The sequence below is a fragment of the Hypomesus transpacificus genome, chromosome 2 (genome assembly GCF_021917145.1).
Source record: "Hypomesus transpacificus isolate Combined female chromosome 2, fHypTra1, whole genome shotgun sequence".
Lineage (NCBI taxonomy): Eukaryota > Metazoa > Chordata > Actinopteri > Osmeriformes > Osmeridae > Hypomesus > Hypomesus transpacificus.
In genome coordinates, this window is record NC_061061.1 from 16223224 (window position 1) to 16235865 (window position 12642).

At 42.1% G+C, this 12642-nt stretch overlaps 4 protein-coding genes across 4 annotated transcripts; 3 read left to right on the forward strand and 1 right to left on the reverse strand.

Moving 5' to 3' along the window:
• Positions 1-45: 45 nt before the first annotated feature.
• Positions 46-1542, reverse strand: LOC124480870 (trypsin-1-like). Its single transcript, XM_047040521.1, has 6 exons — positions 1482-1542; positions 1197-1347; positions 803-1053; positions 534-670; positions 309-410; positions 46-214 (listed from the first exon to the last, which is right to left on the reverse strand). The coding sequence occupies exons 1-6, from the start codon at positions 1519-1521 to the stop codon at positions 167-169; spliced, it is 729 nt and encodes a 242-aa protein (XP_046896477.1). The 5' UTR covers positions 1522-1542; the 3' UTR covers positions 46-166.
• A 2478-nt stretch (positions 1543-4020) lies between these two features.
• LOC124480881 (trypsin-1-like) lies at positions 4021-5659 on the forward strand. The gene is made up of 6 exons (XM_047040531.1): positions 4021-4080; positions 4392-4542; positions 4689-4939; positions 5060-5196; positions 5320-5421; positions 5516-5659. Exons 1-6 carry the CDS (start codon positions 4041-4043, stop codon positions 5561-5563), a joined length of 729 nt encoding a protein of 242 aa, XP_046896487.1. The 5' UTR covers positions 4021-4040; the 3' UTR covers positions 5564-5659.
• Positions 5660-6220: 561 nt separating this feature from the next.
• LOC124480886 (trypsin-1-like) lies at positions 6221-7858 on the forward strand. The gene is made up of 6 exons (XM_047040545.1): positions 6221-6279; positions 6426-6576; positions 6715-6965; positions 7117-7253; positions 7427-7528; positions 7699-7858. Exons 1-6 carry the CDS (start codon positions 6240-6242, stop codon positions 7744-7746), a joined length of 729 nt encoding a protein of 242 aa, XP_046896501.1. The 5' UTR covers positions 6221-6239; the 3' UTR covers positions 7747-7858.
• A 1677-nt stretch (positions 7859-9535) lies between these two features.
• mrpl17 (mitochondrial ribosomal protein L17) lies at positions 9536-10781 on the forward strand. The gene is made up of 3 exons (XM_047040606.1): positions 9536-9937; positions 10068-10136; positions 10385-10781. Exons 1-3 carry the CDS (start codon positions 9764-9766, stop codon positions 10634-10636), a joined length of 495 nt encoding a protein of 164 aa, XP_046896562.1. The 5' UTR covers positions 9536-9763; the 3' UTR covers positions 10637-10781.
• Positions 10782-12642: the final 1861 nt, after the last annotated feature.

Below are 12642 nucleotides of genomic sequence, written 5' to 3' on the forward strand. Positions count from 1 at the left end.
AGGTTGGAATAATTTTGTGCAAAGAAATACTGAAGGAAACTCAAATGTATTCAAAATCTTTTATTCATCAAAAGATTCTCATCATGGATGCAATACGATCACAGGTTTGACAACATAGAATGATGAGCTGTGTGGCCACAGTGGAGGTCTGTTCCTGGGATCAGACTTAGTTACTGGCCATGGTGCTGGTGAGCCAGTCGTTGAAGAGGCACACCTGAAAGTGGAGACAGATACACATTAGTGGATGTGGATGACGGATATTGATGGAATGAAATAAATACATCACAAAACATATCCTTTAGTCTCACCTTGGCGTAAACACCCGGGTGATCCCTCTCGGCACAGCCGTAGCCCCAGGACACGACACCCTGGAGCTCACCGTTGCAGACCACGGGGCCACCGGAGTCACCCTGAGAGAGAGGGAGAGAGAGACATGATGAGATAAAGAAGGAAATGAATGGGCAGATAGATGTTAGTTTCAAACTAGATAACATCTCTATATTGCATTACTGGGAGGTCAGAGATGCACACACCTGGCAAGAGTCCTTGCCTCCCTCCAGGTAGCCAGCACAGAACATGGCGTCGGTGATCATGCCAGGGTAGGAGTTGTCACAATCCTCGAAGGAAAGGATGGGGATGTCCAAACACTGCAGCTTGTCGCCATCAGCAGCTGTAAGATGTGACCGTGACAGTAAGAAAGACAAGGAGAAAGAGGTAGATGTTGTTGAGTCAGTCACACACTATCTGTTGATACTGGACATAGACAACCCAAAATCACAATATCATGGTGGTCCATACTCACAGGAGCTCATGGTGTTGCCCCAGCCAGAGACTTTGCACATGGTGCCAGCGGGGGCACAGCTGGAGGGCAGAGCCACGGGCTGCACGGCGGCGTTGAGGGTGGCGGGCTTGCTTAGCTTGATCAGCATGATGTCGTTGTTGATGTTGTAGGAGCTGTAGTTGGGGTGACGGATGACGCGGGCAGAGCTGATGAACTGCTCGTTCCCCTCGTTCACTCTGATGTGGTGCTCCCCAAGACGAACCTCCACACGACTGAAAGAGAAAGAGAGATGCATAAAGAGTCAATGTTTTTCCTAAAAACATTTTAGGATTGCATTTACAGTAAAGTTGCATTCCATGTTAGGAATGGGATGCTGGTAGAAAGCAGAGCTCAAGTCAACATGGGGGCTACTCACGACTTGTAACAGTGAGCAGCAGACACAACCCAGTTCTCGTTGACCAGGGAGCCACCGCAGAAGTGGTACCCAGAGTTCAGAGACACCTGATGGGGCTGGGAGTGGGGTGTGCACTCATACCCTCCGACGATCTTGTCCTCCTCCGTGGCAACTGAAACCAAGGGTAAGACATGGTTTGTGTCAGGTCAGGGTCAGGGTTATATTCATAACCATCAAACTCTTCTCATTTATTATGACTTATAATCAAATTGTTGAAGAAACCACAAATATTAAGATATTATTTACAAGCAGCTCCGATGAGCAGAACGAAGACAAGAGACCTCATGGTTGCTATGTGATCGTATTGATGACTTCCAGACCCACACACCTGGCTTTTATGGAATTTGTGAATGTCCAGATCCTGCAACAGACCACGCCTTGAACACTGAAAGGACCAATTACATTCCCTGGAGAGTTTATCAGCACCTGTTTGGTTGGGGGGAGGGGAGGGGGTAATGCAATACTTTGTAACAAAATATCATATTCATAAAATATAAATAGTACAAATACGTTTCAATCCAATTTTACACCTTATCTTTCACCACAACATAAATAGCTTTTGCTTTAGAGTCTGTTTCTTTGAAACTGCAGAGAAAATTTAAGAAACTAAATATTGCAGCATTTATGTATCTCAGAGCCCACAGACACATGACTGTTTATTCAAACAACATTTTACGGCTGATTAAAACAGTGAAAACTTATCTTAAGATATCTTAACCTTCCATGTCGGCCCTACAATGACAGGAAAGGCAACCCAGTATCAGCTTTACACTATGTGCTTTGACACATACACATACATGTGTGGTTTGTTCTTGTTGATATATTAGTTGCACTGTATAATCTGCAGCTCTTCTAGTTAAACACCCCAGTTGCAACATCAACAAGTCTCTGCAGCTGGTCATGTTCACATCACGACTCTCTGGACTTGACCGTCTCAGCTTTTCACCCCCCCTAACTTAACAAGTAGCTTTGGTTAATACAGCACAGTGTAATTATGTTAATAATACAAATAATAATAATAATAAATTGTATTTCTAACGCACCTTTCATCTGGAAACATATCTCAAGGTGCTACAGTTAATAATTATAAAACAAGGTAAAACATCAATATAAAATACAATTAGACAATAAAAATTAATAAGATCTGATGTTGGATGACGTCTGCCATGAGAATATTGTTACTTGCAAATCACAAAACCACAGCATCATTAATAACATATTACATCAGTTGGCAAAATGTGTCCCCAAAATAAACTTAAGTCCAGTGGCTTGTGCAAGTTGTAATTTCCTCCCGATCACATGTCGTCTCTGGTTCATGGAGTTCTTATTGGACAGGGAGATGATCGTGTGACCTCTTTAGAAAATCTCTCCTATTATATAATGTACCTGGGCACGTAGCAGAAAAAATTACAAAAATTAATAGATGATTAAAATGCTAGGTCACATTCAAAGTAAAATCTCTCAAGTTTCATTTCACGTTTCTTTTTAATTGTGTCAATGCCTGGGAAGTTATTAGTATGTCTGTTTGTCTAACAACATGACAAAACGTGATGATGTGTTGTTAATTATTATCTTTGGACATAATGTGGTTTAATTGTTTTAACAGACAACCATCAAATATAATTTCTGTGTGGTGGATAATGATTTGTTTTGATGTGTCAACAAGAGTTAAAGTGATTTCAATTTTCATATAAATCTTTACAATGTTGAAGAAACCCCTTAAAAAGAATAATCTCAGTTGTTTGTGACAAAAAGCTAGGGTCGGCCTTGAGGCGAGGCTATTCTGAGAAACTTTCCAGACAAATATCATTCAAGGTTGTGAATCTTACAGCTGTGTCTAGGTCTGTTCAAGATAAAGACCAAATAGCCAAACGTGTTGGTCTCATGAGCCTGCTATAGGTACTTTCTTTGCCAGCTGTGGTACTATTAATTAGGAACAGAGCAATAAAGAGTAATAAATGTACCCCACATCTTTTTAAGTTTTTTGATCTGACATTTGACTTTTTTTATTATTTATTCATTGACAAAGAATTGTGTATACAAAGGATATACTGAATTTAAGTGTAACATTCATGTATCGTTTGCACTCTGTATCTTTTGGTATTTTTAGGTTAAATAGTAAATTATGGCTACTTATATTTACATTTTTTATTCCCCTTAGTATTAGCTAGACCCCCCTTAGTATTAGCTAGACTTTGTTCCTTTTGTATAGTTAGTCCACATATTTAATTTTCAATATTCCTATATGTTTAATGTATGCACCTCCCTGCCACAGTAAATTCCTTGTTTGTGCAAACACTCATGGCGAATAAAATCCCTTCTGATTCTGATTCTCTTAAGAATTTTCACATTAAATCCATTGATAATATGTTGTTGTAGTATTTATTTATTTTACAGTTAGATGATGGACTTTTTGTTGCAATTAATCTCATATCTGTACTTCTCTGTCCTTACCAACAGATCACACATTAATGTTTCCTGAAAGCACAATTGTAAATGATAACAAACAAAAGTCAAATTATTATGAGAGCAGTGTTTGAGCGTTTTTTCATACCATGGAACGTTGTGTTTTCTGCAAAGTCATTTCAATATGTAACCATTGGAAAATTACGTTATTTCAAAGTGATCAGAACATGAAGAATTACAAGGATGGTAAAAATAATCAGATCAAAGTCTATTTGTATTTTTTTGATTGGCCAGCGTTTGACCAATCAAAATGCTCAATGAAACAGGGCGGCCGTCCCGTTTGTAGATATAAACCTGGAGGGGCTTCAGATTTCCCATCAATCGCATCACACAGCAGCCATGAGGTCTCTGGTGTTCATTCTGCTCATCGGAGCTGCTTGTGAGTAGAGGCACATCTGATGATGTTCTCCACAGTCTAATGATCTGTCTTTTCAAGACACATTTGGCATGCTGTTTAGTGATGCTAGCTGTTTTTAAAAAATCATCTGATCTTCAACAGATTGTATCTAAACTAAGTGATGAAAATAAGGACCCTGTTTTTCAGACATGGATTAGACCTAGTCCTGAAGTCCCAAAAAATCTATGAAGTTTTTAGGGGTTCATCCATGTCAGGGAAACTGGGCCACAAAGTTGAATGGTTTTGAATCTGACCCTAACCTGACACAAACCATGTCTTACCCTTGGTTTCAGTTGCCACGGAGGAGGACAAGATCGTCGGAGGGTATGAGTGCACGCCCCACTCCCAGCCCCATACGGTGTCTCTGAACTCTGGGTATCACTTCTGCGGTGGCTCCCTGGTCAACGAGAACTGGGTTGTGTCTGCTGCTCACTGTTACAAGTCGTGAGTAGCCCCCATGTTGACTTGAGCTCTGCTTTCTACCAGCATCCCATTCCTAACATGGAATGCAACTTTACTGTAAATGCAATCCTAAAATATTTTTGGGAAAAACATTGAGTCTTTCTTATGCATCTCTCTTTCTCTTTCAGTCGTGTGGAGGTTCGTCTTGGGGAGCACCACATCAGAGTGACTGAGGGGAACGAGCAGTTTATCAGCTCTGCCCGCGTCATCCGTCACCCCAACTACAGCTCCTACAACATCAACAACGACATCATGCTGATCAAGCTGAGCAAGCCCGCCACCCTCAATGCCGCCGTGCAGCCCGTGGCTCTGCCCTCCAGCTGTGCCCCCGCTGGCACCATGTGCAAAGTCTCTGGCTGGGGCAACACCATGAGCTCCTGTGAGTATGGACCACCATGGTATTGTGATTTTGGGGTACAGGCTGTTTATGTCCAGTGTGTGACTGACTTAACAATATCTACCTCTTTCACCTTGTCTTTCTTACTGTCACATCTTACAGCTGCTGATGGCGACAAGCTGCAGTGTCTGGACATCCCTATCCTTTCCTTCGAGGATTGTGACAACTCCTACCCTGGCATGATCACCGACGCCATGTTCTGTGCTGGCTACCTGGAGGGAGGCAAGGACTCTTGCCAGGTGTGTGCATCTCTGACCTCCCAGTAATGCAATATAGAGATGTTATCTAGTTTGAAACTAACATCTATCTGCCCATTCATTTCCTTCTTTATCTCATCATGTCTCTCTCTCCCTCTCTCTCAGGGTGACTCCGGTGGCCCCGTGGTCTGCAACGGTGAGCTCCAGGGTGTCGTGTCCTGGGGCTACGGCTGTGCCGAGAGGGATCACCCGGGTGTTTACGCCAAGGTGAGACTAAAGGAGATGTTTTGTGATGTATTTATTTCATTCCATCAATATCCGTCATCCACATCCACTAATGTGTATCTGTCTCCACTTTCAGGTGTGCCTCTTCAACGACTGGCTCACCAGCACCATGGCCAGTAACTAAGTCTGATCTCAGCCCAAAACCATCACAGATGCCTAACTCTACATCATTTCGTCCTAGAGATTGAATCTTGATAATAAATAAAGCATTTGGAATATATGTTTTTTGGGGGTATTCTTTTATAAATTCAAGGAAATAGAACAGCTTTGTCTTAATATCACAACTATATATTATCGTTTGAACGTTTGAGCGTACATTAAGACATTTTACATTAACTTACATGTATGTTAGGAGGTGATTGAGAGGTGACTAAAAACGACTTAATCGATAAGGTACATGATCACAGTGCATTAGCAGAACATGGCATGTATAACATTCACATTCAAATAATGGCATATCATCACATTTGTAACTGAACATGAACACAAACAATAACATAATTTAAACAGTAAAAAGAAAAGTACAGCTCTTTAACTAAAAAGTAAAATGCTCTGAATTTCAAACTTTCAAAAACAGATTAATGTATCAGACAGTTCCAATGGTGACGTGTTTTTCCTTAAGTAGAACACACACACATGGACACATTCTGATAAGGAATCACTTAATCTTATCCTTTTTCCGCTGACTGGCCCCCTGTTGACCAATGAGGTTGTCCCGGAGCTGTGACAGTGTGTCTGGCCGTGTATATAAAGCAGGTGTGCAGGTCTGGACCTCTCATCAACAGGATCACACAGCAACCATGAGGTCTCTGGTCTTCGTTCTGCTCATCGGAGCTGCTTGTGAGTAAAGCTCCTTCACATCTTTCCCACACAGCACCCTCCTCAACAGACAATTAAATTATCTTTAATATGTCATCAAGACACTGCATGTAAACTCAGTCAGTGATGAAAATAGAATAGTTTGAATGCCTTTCTTTTGGTTTCAGTTGCCACGGAGGAGGACAAGATCGTCGGAGGGTATGAGTGCAAGCCCTACTCCCAGCCCCATCAGGTGTCTCTGAACTCTGGGTACCACTTCTGCGGTGGCTCCCTGGTCAACGAGAACTGGGTTGTGTCTGCTGCTCACTGTTACAAGTCGTGAGTAGCCCCCATGTTGACTTGAGCTCTGCTTTCTACCAGCATCCTATTCTAACATGGAATGCAACTTTACTATAACTGTTTTGAAAAACAACAAACTCTTTCTCCCTTTCTTATGCATCTCTCTTTCTCTTTCAGTCGTGTGGAGGTTCGTCTTGGGGAGCACCACATCAGAGTGAACGAGGGTAACGAGCAGTTCATCAGCTCTGCCCGCGTCATCCGTCACCCCAACTACAGCTCCTACAACATCAACAACGACATCATGCTGATCAAGCTGAGCAAGCCCGCCACCCTCAACGCCTTCGTGCAGCCCGTGGCTCTGCCCTCCAGCTGTGCCCCCGCTGGCACCATGTGCAAAGTCTCTGGCTGGGGCAACACCATGAGCTCCTGTGAGTATGGACCACCATGATATTGTGGTTTAAGGTTACAGGCCTTTTATGTCCAGTATTAACAGATAATTGTTAATACTGTGTGTAACTGACTTAACAATTTCTACCTCTTTCTCCTTGACTTTCTTAATGTCATGGTCACATCTTACAGCTGCTAATGGCGACAAGCTGCAGTGTCTGGACATCCCTATCCTTTCCTTCAAGGATTGTGACAACTCCTACCCTGGCCAGATCACAGACGCCATGTTCTGTGCTGGCTACCTGGAGGGAGGCAAGGACTCTTGCCAGGTACTGTGATGAACAACATTAATCTGTAGAGGCTGCTGTTGCTCAACTAATTTCCACCTCAAATAATCCAAGTGTCATGATGAAGGCCCAAAGATTTTGAATTTAGTAAGTGAGAAGTCTCCTTCTCATGTTGCCTTTTCCTCTTCCTTTCCCTCTCTCTCGCCCTCTCTCAGGGTGACTCCGGTGGCCCCGTGGTCTGCAACGGTGAGCTCCAGGGTGTCGTGTCCTGGGGCTACGGCTGTGCCGAGAGGAATAACCCCGGTGTTTACGCCAAGGTGAGACTGAAGAAGAGGTTTCCTGTAGAGTTTTCATGTCAAAATTCTGAGATTTACTTTCTTGAAGTGAACAGACAACCCTGGGCTATAAACGTAAAAGTTACTGGCAGAATAACTGCCATCATTTTCAGAGTACTTCCACTAATATTTCTCTCTTACTTCACCTCCAGGTGTGCCTCTTCAACGACTGGCTTACCAGCACCATGAACAGCTACTAAATCTGATCTTAGGAACAGACCCACAACAAGATAACATCACAGATTGCGGCTCGTTCAACATATAGAGCTACCTTTTATTATGAAGTTCGAAAACAAAATAAAATTTGAATTTGACTCTGTTGTCTTGAATTGTTGTTCATATGGCAGGTGGTAGAAGCTGCCGGCACGTAGTTACCATCCATGTAGGCTATCGTATGTAAGAAACTCAGTGCACAATAAATAGTATTTCTAGGTGGTTCTTTGAAAAGATTATAAAGCATGTAGCCTCATATAGGATATTTCACAGTTGCTTAATTTCCCACTGCAATTGTAACAGATATTTCCCCCCAAAAATATGCAAACACAGTTTTACCCCCCAACATTTTTTACTCTCAGCCACCGATATTGCAACCCACTGAGTCTCCGTCGAGAGATGTGCTCCAGAACGGGCACGCAGGGGCGGATCTATAAAAATATTCGCGGGGTGGCACGAGGGTGGAGATTTTGAGGGGTGGCACCCCCGTGGCAGAAGTGTATGCTGATTTAATCGCAGTCATATTAATCAATGTTTATTTGGAATCAATGTGTATTTGGAATCAATGTTTATTTGGAATGCCCCCCAAGACATTTTAACTCAAAAACATTAGGCAACATTATTATGGCACATTATTAAAGCCTTAAATCAAAGATATTGAGGAAACACTGAAAAATTTAAACAAAAGTGTTTTCATTGATTTATTGGCTATTGGTTACTCAATAATAAACTGTATCACCAAACCGAAGGTTGGACAACTTGGTCAGCTAGTAGTAGAAAAAATGTACAACAAGTTTGAAGTTTGTATGGTCGATTTTGACAAAGATATTGAAGAAACACTGAAAACTGTGTGTATTCAAATGTCTGCTTGGTTTTTCGTCATTCAGGCTCTCTCCTAAATATCCTCCCTAAATATGACACGGAGACTGAACGGAGGTACAAATATGAATGTTTGTTGAATCTCAAATATAAAACTGATTTCACCTCGGTCTCTGCGCAGTGGGGAGGGTGGTTGGAGTCGTCTAGTGCTGCATTCACTTGCAGTGGGATATTAGCAAGCCCAAACGTAATTCGCGAGCGCAGAATTCCGACGAAAACCCCCGGAATTTCAAATATAATGCATTGGTCTGGGGCAACATTTTTATTAACTTGTCAACTCATATTACGTCTCTATTCTTTTGAATTATTTAACCTGTAAACAAGTGATAAACTCGCCCAGGGCGCCCAATGTGCTAGGACCGGCACTGGTCGGTGGACTGAGAAGGGTGGGCGGAGTTGTCTCGAGCTGCATTCGCTTGCAGTCGGATATTCGACATTCGTTCTCGCAAATGTTCGATGAGCCACAACTTTTCTTTGTTTTTAAAGCTGCCAACTGGGGTGGCAGCTGGGGTGGCAAGGCTATATTTAGGGTGGCAGTTGCCACCCCATGCCACCCTGGTAGATCCGCCCCTGCAGGCACGATGTGTCATATCAATTCAATCTCTCGGGGTGATACATAGAAAAGGGACAAAAACTATGACAAATATTTTGTCAATGTAAGGGGATGGAAATAGTTAATACAAAACTAAGATTACCCTACCTTAAATGCAAAGTAGGCTTGTTTCTACGTTTAAAAACATTTAATGTAAAAAAGTACAAAGAAATGTACAAAAATAAATAACGTGCAGTATGTTACAGTGGTTCAGTCTAATTTCTTACAGGGAATGCATTTATGAAGATTGTACTGTTTATTTGTATTCATTTTCAAGGCGGAACAAATCTTACCCCGGAACAATTATACTAAATCAGATACCCAGCCGGTCAACTCGTTTAGCACCACAGTCAAAGTCAACCAGTGAAATCAAACGGCACTTTAGTAGATATCTTCGACCTCGAGGATAGGCTCTAAGAGCGTATATTTCTTTTTTGTGTTACAATACCAAACAAGTATTTGAGGAGGGGGACGCAGTTGTGTCTTCTTCTGGCCCTTCTTCTTTGACTTCTTCAGGCAAACCTTTCGGCAAGATGCGCCTTACTTTGCAGATGTTAATTTCCCATGGCCGAGTTGCCCGTAAAATGGGTCTCGGTCCCGAGTCTCGTATCAATATGCTACGCAATATGCTTACGGGGCTCGTTCGCCACGAAAGGATAGAGACCACTCAAGGACGTGCGGACGAAGTTCGGTTCTACGCGGAAAAGGTGAGGGCACGACGCGTTGAGCTGGGTAGCTCTAGCTAACTAAGTCGCCATGCAGGCGTTAAGCTACCATTGTATTTTTAGCTTGAAAGAGCTAACGCTGTTTGCATTGTTATATTGATGTTTTTTCTAGTTGATTGACTATGCAAAGAAGGGAGACACTGACGAGAAAGCAATGAAAATGGCTAGCTTTTGGCTCACGGTAAGTGTTCTCTAGCTAGCCTTTTAAGTATTTTGTAGAACTCATTTACATTTAGTCATTTAGCAGACGCTCTTATCCAGAGCGACTTACAGTAAGTACAGGGACACAATGTAATTTGGCACGGCCGGGAATCGATCTGGCAACCTCCAGATTTCTAGTCCGATTCCCTAACCGCTCAGCCATCTGACACCCTGCTGTTCATGCTGTTGTGTTGAGTTAATGAACTGTTGTCTCCTGTGTCACTCAAGGAAAAGGATCTTGTTCCAAAGCTCTTCAAGGTTTTGGCCCCTCGATTCGAAACTCAGAATAAAGGCTACACGCGCATGGCTCGCATTCCTAACCGAGAGAACCTGGACCGGGCCAAAATGGCTGTTCTTGAGTACAGAGGAAACCCTTTCCCACCCCTGTATCCTGTCAGAAAAAACAGTGAACTCAACCTTATCAACCAGCTGCTGAAAGGCTATAAAGAGGAGAAAGCACAGAAGACAGTCAAAATCTGACCAGCAAACTGCCGTCTTTTATGTCCATGCAGACAACTGGAAGAAAGGCTTCCAGGAAGCTTTGCGACATGCACACCAATCCCTTCACATCTTCCATGTGTATTTGTATGAAAAATGTATCAAAAATAAATTATTGTTTATCCTTGACTGTCCACTTAATGCATTTTAAACATTGGCATGGCAAGATAGAGAAAGATGGAGTGTCGAACTTTCCAAATGACAGTTTTGGAATCCATGTCTTGAAACCTGCACGATAGCCAGGTAGTGGATTTGGTGGTCAGCCCTGGGCTGTGCTGTAGGTATTGTGAACTTAATTCCGTACATCTACAGGCTGCAGGAGCTTGGTGCAAAGCAGCTCTGGAATTTAGTTTCCCCTGAAACCATGCTAGTTTATGCTAGTTTTTGCACAGTTGCTAATGCACATTTTTGAAAGAATGGCTACATTTGTCAAAACATAAATCCGAAAACACTCAACGCTAAACTTTCTTGCAAAAGGAAAAAACAAATTCAAAATAAAAATGAGTCTTCAAATGACATGTATACGCATGTCTAAAAACCAATTGCTCACTGATGTGCTGCTTGGCAAACACTGAGTGGAAAACACTAATATTATAGTTTCAATAGGCCTTTTGCAATTTTTGTGCAAGTACAGTAGCCTTTAAGTATTCTAAGCTCAAATATAAAACACAACATAAAATTGAACATGCTGTTTTTCAGTGTTCGAGTAACGATGCATGAAACGAGCAAGGCTTTAACAAAACTGACCAATTTTATTTTTGGCAAAAAAGTATGTACAGCGTATTCAAGATCTCCTTATTTGACACCAATAAAATTCATTTATTTTTTAACAATGCTTCTGTGATGTGCTCTTAACCATATCTATCTCAGTTGCCTGGAAGCTGTGCTATCATTTCATGCATACACAATCCTTTTTTATCTTCCACATGTGTGTGTGTGCGCGCACGTCTTTACATTTACATTTAGTAGTTTAGCAGACGCTCTTATCCAGAGCGACTTACAGTAAGTACAGGGACATTCCCCCCGAGGCAAGTAGGGCGAAGTGCCTTGCCCAAGGACACAACGTCATTTTGCATGGCTGGGAATCGAACCAAGAACCTTCTAATTAATAGCCAGACTCCTTAACCGCTCAGCCATCTGACCCCCCTTTCATGTAGAAGTGAACATGTGTGTCATCCATGTACATTAGACAGATAAGTCATGCAAAATGTGTGAATGAGTGGAACCAGCTTCGAAGAATGTGAGTTGGTTGTCCACCAAGTACATCAGTCTATGCAGTCAAGTAATGATAATAATCCATGAGCGACAATGGACTACAGTGGCAACAATGCCAAACTCTTACATAGACAGATCCATTATAACACCAGAACATATATCATACCTCAGTTAGTGCTCTACTTCAAATATCGTTCTGTTTTACAGTCTGAATCAAACTTGTTATCCTATGTTCCTACTGTATGTACACAACATATATTGTTTGTACCATCACAATGATTCTCAGAAACTGGAACCGATAACAGGTCATTGATTAAAACTGGAATAAACAAAACCACCATTTTCTCTGTATTATTTACATTTAGTCATTTAGCAGACGCTCTTATCCAGAGCGACTTACAGTAAGTACAGGGACATTCTCCCCGAGGCAAGTAGGGTGAAGTGCCTTGCCCAAAGACACAACGTCATGTGCACCGGCCAGGAATCGAACTGGCAACCTTCAGATTACTAGCCCGATGCTCTACCCGCTCAGCCATCTGACTCCCATTTGAATTGAAGACACATATTTGTCTCGTGCCTGCTTCATACTTACTGAAAGAAAAGACCGTACCCAAAGACAATTAGTGGGGTACCAGTCATGCAGATATGTGGTAAATGGTATTAAAACTTTTATGAATGACTCTCCTGCTGTATCAACATTATAGCAACAATTGTTTTGAGAAAAAAAGCAACGATTAGCAGGTTAATGTTAACCCTAACCCATTCATCAGATC

What these genes read in the sequence shown, in the direction of transcription:
- mrpl17 (XM_047040606.1), top strand. Translation starts at nt 9,764, where the DNA reads ATGCGCCTTACTTTGCAGATGTTAATTTCCCATGGCCGAGTTGCCCGT. An exon ending in TTCGGTTCTACGCGGAAAAG is followed by an intron (nt 9,938 to 10,067) that starts GTGAGGGCACGA and finishes TGTTTTTTCTAG; the next exon opens with TTGATTGACTATGCAAAGAA. An exon ending in TGGCTAGCTTTTGGCTCACG is followed by an intron (nt 10,137 to 10,384) that starts GTAAGTGTTCTC and finishes GTGTCACTCAAG; the next exon opens with GAAAAGGATCTTGTTCCAAA.
- LOC124480886 (XM_047040545.1), top strand. Translation starts at nt 6,240, where the DNA reads ATGAGGTCTCTGGTCTTCGTTCTGCTCATCGGAGCTGCTT. An exon ending in GCTGCTCACTGTTACAAGTC is followed by an intron (nt 6,577 to 6,714) that starts GTGAGTAGCCCC and finishes TTTCTCTTTCAG; the next exon opens with TCGTGTGGAGGTTCGTCTTG. An exon ending in GAGGCAAGGACTCTTGCCAG is followed by an intron (nt 7,254 to 7,426) that starts GTACTGTGATGA and finishes GCCCTCTCTCAG; the next exon opens with GGTGACTCCGGTGGCCCCGT.
- LOC124480881 (XM_047040531.1), top strand. Translation starts at nt 4,041, where the DNA reads ATGAGGTCTCTGGTGTTCATTCTGCTCATCGGAGCTGCTT. An exon ending in TCTGCTCATCGGAGCTGCTT is followed by an intron (nt 4,081 to 4,391) that starts GTGAGTAGAGGC and finishes CCTTGGTTTCAG; the next exon opens with TTGCCACGGAGGAGGACAAG. An exon ending in ACCCGGGTGTTTACGCCAAG is followed by an intron (nt 5,422 to 5,515) that starts GTGAGACTAAAG and finishes CTCCACTTTCAG; the next exon opens with GTGTGCCTCTTCAACGACTG.
- LOC124480870 (XM_047040521.1), bottom strand. Translation starts at nt 1,521, where the DNA reads ATGAGGTCTCTTGTCTTCGTTCTGCTCATCGGAGCTGCTT. An exon ending in TCTGCTCATCGGAGCTGCTT is followed by an intron (nt 1,348 to 1,481) that starts GTAAATAATATC and finishes CCTTGGTTTCAG; the next exon opens with TTGCCACGGAGGAGGACAAG. An exon ending in GAGGCAAGGACTCTTGCCAG is followed by an intron (nt 411 to 533) that starts GTGTGTGCATCT and finishes CCTCTCTCTCAG; the next exon opens with GGTGACTCCGGTGGCCCCGT.